Raw genomic sequence first — 11206 nt, 5'->3', positions numbered from 1 at the left:
TAAGGAAACAAGGCAAAGTTTATTGATCTTGTTTTGCAATACAATGTGATTTTCAATGCCAGGGTGAAGTTTGCTCACTTTCAGTACAATAAAACAGATTTTTCAATACAAAAGAGAACAGAAGGGTTGAGTGACCTAGACAGGTTTAAAGTGTGGCCCATAGGGCCAGAAGGGAATTCAGTAGAAGAGAAAATACCACTAAATGATACATGAACACATTAAAACACGCAGCGATAGTGATTTGATGTATATTTAAAATATTTATAAACATCACATTCTGTTAACCTGTCAAGAGAAGGACGGCCTATACTACTGCATGACACTGACAGAAATGATACAGATCAGAATAACCTAACCCAGGGCTCTCCAACCCTGTTCCTGGAGAGCTACCATCCTGTAGGTTTTCGCTCCAACTCCAGTTGTAACTAACCTGAGTCGGCTTATCAACCAGCTAATTACTCAAGTCTGGTGCGCTAGATTAGGGTTGAGTGAAAACCTATAGGACTGTAGCTCTCCAGGAACAATGTTGAGAGCCCTGATCTAACACCAACATTTGTCTGACTTTCAAAGATCTACAAGTTTGAGTCATACACAGTTGCATTATATCCACCTGCTGGAAGATTAAATTAAGTGATATAGTAGTGCGGTACCGGTTCTAGATAGGGGCTGGTGATGTGGTACAATTGGTGGTCTAGAAGTACTGCCCCATGGCGTGCTGTGGGCCGTCAGGCCAGGTGGCATTGATGAGCTCCATCAGGCTGTTGTGGTGGGAGATCTGCAGGCTGATGTTGTCATTCTGAAGGGACGACGCCCCCTCCCCCTGGGCCACCTCGTGGAAGTAACGACAGATCAGGGGAACCACCTGGAAGAGAAGGGGAATAGGAGAGAGAGGGAATGAGATACAAGAGGTGGAGAGAAGACATTTCAAAAATAGGATATGCAGTACACTGTATATAGGTTTGTTCTAAGGCAGGGCTCTCCAACCCGGTTCCTGGAGAGTGACCCTCCTGGGTTGATGTGAACCTACAGTTGGAACTAAGCTGATTCAGCTTTTCAACCAGCTAATTATTCAAATCAGGTGTGCAAGATTAGGGTTGGAGCAAAAACCTACAGGATGGTAGAGTTGGAGAGCCATGTCTGGTTATGTTAGTATTCTGCCTGTTGCCTTACTGATTTAAAGCTCATGAAAGGGTTACCTTGACGACGATGAGTTTCTTCTCCAGGGGTTTTCCGTCAGGGAACTTCTCGCCAAAGCACATGTGGATGGTATAGTCAGGAGAGCCTCGCTTGTTCTCCTTAAACGCTATCAGCTCTGAAAAAGGTTGATAGTTCTCAAAGCGCTGACAGATAGTCTTAGAGAAATGTGTACATAAACTGCAAAAGTTCCTTTCAGGACCCGGTCTTTCAAAGAATTTGTAAAAATCCAAATAACTTCACAGATCTTCATTGTAAAGGGTTTAAACACTGTTTCCCATGCTTGTTCAATGAACCATAAACAATTAATGAACATGCACCTGTGGAACAGTCGTGAAGACACTAACAGCTTACAGATAGTAGGCAATTAAGTCAGTTCTGAAAACTTAGGACACTGAAGAGGCCTTTCCTCAGACTCTGAAAAACACCAAAAGAAAGATGCTCAGTGTCCCTGCTCATCTGCGTGAACATGCCTTAGGCATGCTGCAAGGAGGACTGCAGATGTGACCAGGGCAATAAATTGCAATGTCCGTACTGTGAGACGCTTAAGACAGCGCATTAAGTACTGCAGTGAATCTCAAGGACTGCATCAGATTTGCCAGTTTTTGCTTTGAGATGTTACCCCACTCTTCCACCAAGGCACCTGCAAGTTCCCAGATATTTCTGGGAGGGGAGGGGGGGCCATAGCCCTCACCCCCCCGATCCAACAGGTCCCAGATGTGCTCAATGGGATTGAGATCCGGGCTCTTCGCTGGCCATGGCAGAACACTGACATTCCTGTCTTGCAGAAAATCACACAGAACAATCAGTATGGCTGGTGGCATTGTCATGCTGGAGGGTCATATCAGGATGAGCCTGCAGGAAGGGTACCACGTGAGGGAAGAGGATGTCTTCCCTGTAAACGCACAGCGTTGAGATTGAGCTTGTCATTGCAGGCAGTCCGATGACGCTGTGACACTGCCCCAGACCCTGATGGACCCTCCATCTCCAAATCGATCCCGCGCCAGAGTACAGGCCTCGGTGTAAATCTCATTCCTTTGACGATAAACGCAAATCCGACCATCACCTCGTGAGACAAAACCGTGACTCTTCATTGAAGAGCACTTTTTGCCAGTCCTGTCTGGTCCAGCGACAGTGGGTTTGTGCCCGTAGGTGACGTTCCCGGTGATGTCTGGTGAGGACCTGCCTTACAACAGGCCTACAAGCCCTCAGTCCAGCCTCTCTCAGCCTATTGCGGACAGTCTGAGCACTGATGAGGGATTGTGCGTTCCTGGTGTAACTCGGGCAGTTGTTGCCATCCTGTACTTTTCCCGCAGGTGTGATGTTCAGATGTACCGATCCTGTGCAGGTCTTGTTACACGTGGTCTGCCACTGAGGACGATCAGCTGTCCGTCATGTCTCTCTGTAGTGCTGTCTTAGGCGTCTCACAGTACGGACATTGCAATTTATTGCCCTGGCCACATCTGCAGTCCTCATGCCTCCTTGCAGCATGTTCACACAGATGAGCAGGGACCATGAGCATCTTTCTTTTGGTGTATTTCAGAGTCAGTAGAAAGGCACCTTCAGTGTCCTAAGTTTTCAGAACTGTGACCTTAATTGCCTACCGTCTGTAAGCTGTTAGTGTCTTAACGACCGTTCCACCGGTGCATGTTCATTAACTGTTTATGGTTCATTGAACAAGCATGGGAAACTGTTTTAAACCCTTTACAATGAAGATCTGTGAATTTATTTGGATTTTTTAAAATTATCTTTGAAAGACAGGGTCCTGAAAAAGGGACGCTTCTTTTTTTGCTGAGTTTGTGTTATATATATATATATATATATATATAACACAATGTCGGACAGTGAGCCATATTTACCATTTTTGTACTGCTGGAAGCTCAACAGTTGTACCATTTCATTTTGGGGCATCTTCCTGGGTTCAGGGTGTGCCTCTCTGGGGTCGCTAGTACTGGAGAACACGTGGCACTTGTCCTGCCGGTAACCATAGATACCAGTGTTTTGTACCTCGAGGAGAAGACCCCTTTGAACGCTTCCTAGGATGCGGTTGGTGTATTCAATCTGGTATAATTGAGGCACAAAGAAGTTAGTCTTGGAATAAAATGTTGCTTGTCTCCAGTGCGTCTTGTTGCTATGTATATTGCTAGGGAATTAACCAGTCAGTTTCATATAAAGACTAGTGATGCACCGATTACATTTTTTTTGGCCGATAGCTATATTTTCCTTGACAAAAAACCTGATACCGATATTTACATTTTAGCAGCCTTTTAAGCATTCGAAACAACTTCCAGTGAAACTGGAGGGCACGTAATGCAAACAATAAAAATTATGGATATTAAACATTTAGGTACATAAGTGTCTTATTTCAGCTGAACGCGTAAATTCTTGTTAATCTAACTACTCTGTCCGATTTACAGTAGCTATCACAGTGAAAACATGCCATGCGATTGTTTGAGGACGGCGCCCCACAAAATATTTTTCTACCGGCACAGGCATACAACAATTAAATATTCACTTTTTGAAAATCTTCCTCTGATTTGTCATACAAAGGGTCCCAGCTATAACATGTGTCGTTTTGTTAAATAAAATCCTTTATTATATCCAGAAAAGTCTGTTTAGTTGGCGCCATCGATTTGAGTAATCCACTCATTCAATTTGCAGAGAAAGGAATCAGAAAATCTACCCCTAAACTTTGTTTCAACAAGTCAAAATACGTTTCTATTTACTCCTCAGATACCCTAAAATGTAGTCAAACTTTTTGACCAATCAGGACTGCACGTCACAATTTAAACAAGTTTTTTTTTTTTTTTTTTTTACATAGTTATTACACTATCACTTGTATTTCATATGTCACAACGATTCATATGCTACGCTGCTGGTAAAGTTGTCTCGTGCACCTACAGTGCTGTTCATAAAAATAAACTAGCTCATGTATGCAAACAATGTTCTTCCCCAAAAACATAGCAAAATAACAATCTGCTTGAGTAGCTAACTATATAGCTAAGTGTCATCTAAAATAACCCTAATTTATAGTTCTTATTTGATTAATGGTGGCCGGACGCATCTACGTGAAGCTAGCCACAATAAATTAGCCATCTTAAATAAGCATGCCCCTTTCAATTAAAAACAGATAGTTCTTGTGTAATGGATGTGAAATGGCTGGCTAGTTAGCGGTGGTGCACGCTAATAGCGTTTCAATCGGTTACGTCACTCGCTTAGACCTTGAAGTAGTGGTTCCTCTTGCTCTGCAAGGGCCGCGAACATTTTCACTTAGGGGTGTACTCACTTTTGTTGCCAGCGGTTTAGACATTAATGGCTGTGTGTTGAGTTATTTTGAGGGGACAGCAAATTTACACTGTTATACAAGCTGTACACTCACTACTTTACATTGTAGCAAAGTGTCATTTCTTCAGTGTTGTCACATGAAAAGATATTCAAATATTTACAAAAATGTGAGGGGTGTACTCACTTTTGTGATATATATATAGCTCTCTCAATGATGTCACTCTTGCTGCTGGTGATTCTCTGATCCACCTATACGCAGACGACACTATCCTGTATACACCAGGCCTTTCTTTGGACACAAACGAGCTTCAACGCCATGCAACGCTCCTTCCATAGCCTCCAACTGCTTTTAAAATGCTAGTAAAACGAAATGCACGCGCTTCAACCGATCGCTGCCCGCACCCGCATCACTACTCTGGACGGTTCTGACTTAGAATATGTTGACAACTATAAATACCTAGGTGTCTGGCCAGACTGTAAACTCTCCTTAGACTCATTAAGCATCTCCAAATCCAAAATTAAATCTAGAGTCGGCTTCCTATTTCACAACAAAGCCTCCTTTACTCATGCTGCCTAACATACCCTCGTAAAACTGACTATCCTACCGATCCTTGACTTCCGCGATGTCATTTACAAAATAGTCTCCAACACTCTACTCAGCAAATTGGATGCAGTCTATCACAGTGCCATCCGTTTTGTCACCAAAGCCCCATATACTACCCACCACTGCGACCTGTATGCTCTCATTGGCTGGCCCTCACTACATATTTGTCGCCAAACCCACTGGCTCCAGGTCATCTAAAAGTCTTTGCTAGGTAATGCTCCGTCTTCTCAGCTCACTGGTCACCATAGCAACACCCACCCGTAGCATGTGCTCCAGCAGGTATATTTCACTGGTCCATCCCCAAAGCCAACACCTCCTTTCCTTCCAGTTCTCTGCTGCCAATGACTGTAACGAATTGCAAAGATCACTGAAGTTGGAGACACATCTCCCTCACTGAAGTTTAAGCGTCAACTGTCAGAGCAGCTTACCGATCGCTGCACACAGCCCATCTGTAAATAGCCCATCGAACCACCTACCTCATCCCCATATTTGTTTTTCTGCTCACCAGTATTTCTACTTGCACATCCTTATCTGCACATATCACGCCAGTTTAAATTGCTCAATTGTAATTACTTCACCACTATTGGCCTATTTATTGCCTTACCTCATTTGCACACACTGTATACAGCTTTTTCTATTGTGTTCTTGACTGTACATTTGTTTATCCCATGTGTAACTGTTGTTTGTCACACTGCTTTGCTTTATCTTGGCCAGGTCGCAGTTGTAAATGTGAACTTGTTCTCAACTGGCCTACCTGGTTAAGTAAAATGTGGACTTTTCCGTTACATTTATTTTGAAGGCTGTCATTGACAGTGATGCAAATTGTAGATTTATGCCATAATGGAATAGATCATGCTAAACGAGGTTGGAATGTTGTTAATTTGACAAATCTGTTGAAATCACACTGGACGTAATACACTTTAGAATTGCATTGGAGGCATACCTTTTTCACTGTACAGTCTTACCTATGGATTGTGGATCAATGACATGGGCTATCAGTCTACTCAGTGACACCCAGAGAACATTATCGTAGCTCTTATTGCAGGACTCTGAAACTGAATTAAGCCACATTTGTCAACCTGTGTGTATTGAACAATATTCCAGAGGAAAAACAATACTGAATCAAATCAGTTTATTTGTCACGTGCACCAAATACAACAGGTGTAGACCTTAGTGACATGCTTACTTACAGGCACCAACCAATAGTGCGAAAAAGGTGTGTGTGTGGGTAAGTAAAGAAATAAAACAGTAAAAAGACATTTGAAAATAAGAGTAGCAAGGCTATATACAGACACCGGTTAGTCAGGCAGTATGTACATGTAGGTATGGTTAAAGTGACTGTGCATATATGATGAACAGAGAGTATCAGTAGCGTAAAAAAAGGGGTTGGCGGGTGGTGGGACACAATGCAGATAGCCCGGTTAGCCAATGTGCGGGAGCACTGGATGGTCGGGCCAATTGAGGTAGTATGTACCATGTGGATGTTTTGGTGTCTGATTACTCAATTCCCAACATCGTACTCAGAGTTGACTGTTACCATTTCATTGATCCCCAATCCTTAGGTAAAGCTGTACAGTGCAATATGAATGTCAATACACACCATTGGCTGACTGGGGAGGTGATTTCACAGTCACGTGATAAGAGCTACAATGCTAATATTTGCATTAACTCTTCAAAGTTGTGTTCTGTGGGTGTCACAGAGTAGACTGACACCCCATTTTATTGCTTCACATTCCAACCTTTTTTAACATCATCTAGTCCAAATACAGCATCATTCCACCAATTGTAACCTTCTGCATCACTTTCAACTAGGTACTTTTATTTTGAAGGCATACTGCAAATTCCACTATTGTGCCTAATCCTTATTGTGGCTAGCTTCTCAACACAACCCGGTCAGGTCGAGCGTCACTAGCCAGATGAAGCTAGCAGGCTGCTTATAACGATAGCTTTGGGCAACAGGGTTAAGTAGCTGGCTAGCCATTTATTTTCATGAACTGAAGTTCAATAGGTGAACAATAGTTACTCAAGGATTCCCAAATCATTTCTAAGAATAGTGAAAATGACTGCAATTTCTACTGGTCATATTGGTGTTAGCTAGGTACCAAGCTAAAGCTAGCTAGCCCAGAAGTTCCAGTCAAACAAATAATGCGGTATTGTAAATACAGCTCGTGGCCGGTGTTTGCAGACTTTTTTTTTGTACAGCTTTGACAGTGGTACTTGGCTTACACGTGCAAATTCAGAACACACAACATTCTATAATAGAACAATGTTATTTGACATGTATTTTTTTGTACACACAAAGACTCAAACTGTGTTCCATAGTATGTCGTGAAGCTATTACTGTGGAACTCCGTTAGGGCAACATCTGAACATTAGCACACTTGGTAACTTTAGTGTACCGGTTCTCAGCCAGTCGCGAAAGCCAACATCACCCGCGACAGAACGGTTGATTGTCAAGGGCAATGAAGCCATTATCTTGGCGTTAATGGATTTTGCCTTGGAGTTTTCGCTGAAATGTTCTTACTCTTTTAAATGACTGCCTGACTTGTTAACTGCTCGATCCACACAGCAGACATTGTGGGTTAGGTTAGGAATGCGGTGTTGCATGTTTAGCGCAAAATTGTACATGGCGTCATATGTATGCACGTCAGCTTTGAGGTCGGTTTTTCACGTCGCCGTTAAACTAGACATCGGGCGATACCGATGTTGGCATTTTTAGCTAATAGCGTCTGATTCCGATATGTTCACCGATATATCGTACATCCCTAATAAAGACACATATTGGAAAACCACAGACATGTACACAGAACCACAGATAGTGCAGGTGAATGGTAGCAGCACCAGGTGGGCTTCTGTACTGTACCTGTTTGTGGTCTGGCAGCCCGTATGTGCTGGGGAAGCAGAGGGGCTGGGTGTTGGGCTCGAGAGCATTACACTGGTAGTGGAGCTGAACCCTGGGGCCTGACACCTGGGTCTTTCGCATCTCACTCCCCCTATAGGAGATGGTGATCTCCAAGTCCCAGAGGGATGAGTGGGCGGCAGGCAGGTTAAGCAGGGCATCCGGATTTACTGTTGGGAGATCGGAAAGGTCATTAAATAAGTCACATTGTACTGCATGAGTGAAATGCACTTTATTTTCCAGTACAGAAAAGACATGGTAAAATGCTATTTACACAACAAGTTGGATGTGTGGATTTTTCCTTGACTTGTGGCTGTATGGCCCTGGCATACCTTGGTAGTATGGCTGCTGTACTAGGACTGGTGGCACTGGGTAGTGTTTGTGTACCGGTATAGAGTTCTCTTGAGAAGAAAAAGAGTTGTGTCATATGTTATTATCAAGCTTTTTCCAGAATTTGTATTTAAAATGTTTGTCATTAACAACCCATTGTAAGGAGTTACTTTCTACAGGTGGGGAGGTGCTGTACCTGTGTGTTGGATCAGGTCTAGGGGGTTCAAGGTTAGGTTGCTAAAGTTCAGTATATCATGCTGTTTGGAGGGGGGAAAAATACATTCAGATTTAACAAGTTTGTCTTTTTTTTTTTTTTAAAGACTAGAATCATTGTTTCTATCAGGGCAGGGTAAAGTAACCAGCTCCTGGTTCAATATACATGTACTGTTACTATACCTCCATGCCTGGGGGAGTGTTTTCTGTAGGGGTGAGAGCACAGTCAATGCCATAGTTCTCCAGAGTGATTTCTTCTATGAGCGGGCTCTCATAGTTATCTGTAAAAAAAAAGAAGAAAAAAAAAAGAAGAAAGTTAAAAAAAACATTTAAAACAATTGGGGCAAGAGGAGACTCAAGTTGGCTACCTGAGCTAATGCCTTAGTTCAGCGGGCAAACAGTCTTGTGGCACTTAAGTTACACAAGCCATAGTGATCTTACACTCATTGATGACCAGGTAGACTTTATGGGGGTCGTTTGAGTCCTTGGAGTGGTCTTCCACCATCTTGAAACGCCTGCACAGGCTGTTCAGTGCAGAGCGGAAGTTGGTCTTCCACTTTGCCTTGTCATTGCGATGCTCATTGATTTTCCCGCTAACCACTGCCCATTCCTGTAACCAGATAATTGATGTGCCATAGAATTGAACTGTCATCATAACAAGTTACTTATTAGATCATTATACATACAACATGTAATGATTCATGCACTGCAGTTCACAATCAAGCCACAGCCTCTATTGCCTGGAATTTCTGCAGAGCTCTGGCCACCTTCCACAATATATTCCTTACCCTGAATATTTTAAGGTCGTCCTCGGAGCAATCCTTCCTAGAATTGTGTTTCCACGGGACTCTGAACTTATTGTTGTCAATAAAGAACAAACCGGTGTATTGCTCGGTCCGCACCTGTTCTATCAGCCAGTCACCGAACTGAGGTTTGCAGCTGAAACATGCAGGGAGAAAGCAAATAGCCTACATACTTATAAAAAGAGGGGCAGTATATCGGCAACATTGGTGAGTGAAGTGTCATTGAAAGAGCACGTCTTTATTCCAGAGAGACTACCATTGCACTACCTCGCAACAATCAATGAAATATGTAACATTGTTTTTTTAACAGTAGACTAAAAGCACAGTACATTCACTAAGCATAGCCGAGCTCTTGAAAATATCAATCGAACTCTATTCTACATTTATCAATTTAACTAATATAATCTGCAGATTACTAGAAAATGATCTCTGTTTACCTGACGTACAGATATGAAAAATGTTACTTACCTTTGCATCTTTAATGCTGAAACGCGTCGGCTATTTCTGTTTGACTGTGGACGTGTACTACTTTGTAAGTGTTCTAATTGTTTTCAGTTCAATGCCGGGCAGAAACGTTTTATAGGCGTCGTGATGTCATATAGTTGGACTTCCCCATTGAACAGAGATGACGAGGTTAATGTATTATGTATTCTCACAGTTGGTTGTGTACCTTAATCTATTGCACCTATGTGTATCCAACTCATTGATTGAGTGTAACAAATTGTGTTGAGCGTAACAAATTGTGTTGAGCATTGAGAAACGTCGGTCTGAAAGTGAAAATTATGCTGAGACGATAGATCGCACATTCTTGATTGCATCATCTTCTTGTTCAGTCAACAAATTATAACGAAACAAGCAAAATGGGCAATTTTTCTGCAATCAAACTGTGTCAGTGTCATTAATATACAACACATAATAGGCTGTATCATAACCAGTGGCGACCCTTCATTCAGGGCAGGTGGGGCTCTGAGACCCACATTTCCCCCCCCCCCCCAAAAAAAAAATATTATTATTTTTTGTGGGGCTTGTATGTTATTTTGGCATTAATACGTGTCTCATATCAGTTTGCAAACAATGTAAAAAAAAAAAAGATATATATATATATTGTAATGACCCTGGGTTTATAAGCTCGGAAATCGACTCTACCGCACAAGCATGCTTTTCGCGCCGGACCTCGGGCTAGAAGGTCAAGGGTTCGAGACCTGCTCCCTGCTGTTTCATTACATTGGTGTCAGAAGTGATCGGACCTTGCATCCACGACAGTGCGTGTGCTTGGCCGGTGAGCGCGTTCCTGTAAGACATAGAGTCGCAAGCTAGCGCGAGGTCTCGCTCTTTGAAAGGAGGGAGTATTGTAATGACCCTGGGTTTATAAGCGTGGAAATTGACTCTACCACACGAGCATGCTTTTGCGGCACAGTCGATAGCACGCCGGACTTCGGGCTAGAAGGTCGAGGGTTCGAGACCTGCTCCCTGCTGTTTCATTACAATATATATATATATATATATATATAATTGAGTTAATAAAGCCGCATACAACCACGGTCTCTTTTTTGTTTTCTTGAGTAAGGCAACTCCAAAATGCAGGTGTTTCAGCCCAGCTCAGTGCTTTCTGTGGTGGTGGGGGGGATCAGCAGAAAATAGGAGCATTGCACCGTGATTGGCTCAGAAATCTGTCACTTATGGGGACCTTCTGCAATCGCCTAGCTTCAGTCCTTTAGTAATGGTAGACATCCAAAGTTTCAGCCCTTTGGGTCCTACCATAGTTATATTACAAGTGCCCTTTCAAGAAGGCTCAAGGTCATTGGTCAAAGAAATGACGTCAAATCACATTATATGTACAGTAGTTTGATTGGACTGATCATGTCAACATCATACTTT

At 42.7% G+C, this 11206-nt stretch overlaps 1 protein-coding gene across 1 annotated transcript; it reads right to left on the bottom strand.

The window, feature by feature from the left end:
* On the bottom strand, positions 1-10177 carry LOC129866923 (interferon regulatory factor 3-like). Its single transcript, XM_055939955.1, has 10 exons — positions 9797-10177; positions 9314-9464; positions 8967-9135; positions 8709-8806; positions 8509-8569; positions 8315-8383; positions 7947-8152; positions 3054-3255; positions 1197-1312; positions 1-862 (listed from the first exon to the last, which is right to left on the bottom strand). Exons 1-10 carry the CDS (start codon positions 9802-9804, stop codon positions 692-694), a joined length of 1251 nt encoding a protein of 416 aa, XP_055795930.1. The 5' UTR covers positions 9805-10177; the 3' UTR covers positions 1-691.
* Positions 10178-11206: the final 1029 nt, after the last annotated feature.

This window comes from Salvelinus fontinalis, chromosome 12 (assembly GCF_029448725.1).
Source record: "Salvelinus fontinalis isolate EN_2023a chromosome 12, ASM2944872v1, whole genome shotgun sequence".
Taxonomy (NCBI): domain Eukaryota; kingdom Metazoa; phylum Chordata; class Actinopteri; order Salmoniformes; family Salmonidae; genus Salvelinus; species Salvelinus fontinalis.
Note: the sequence above shows the minus strand (reverse complement) of the source record. Positions and strands in the feature narration are given on the sequence as shown.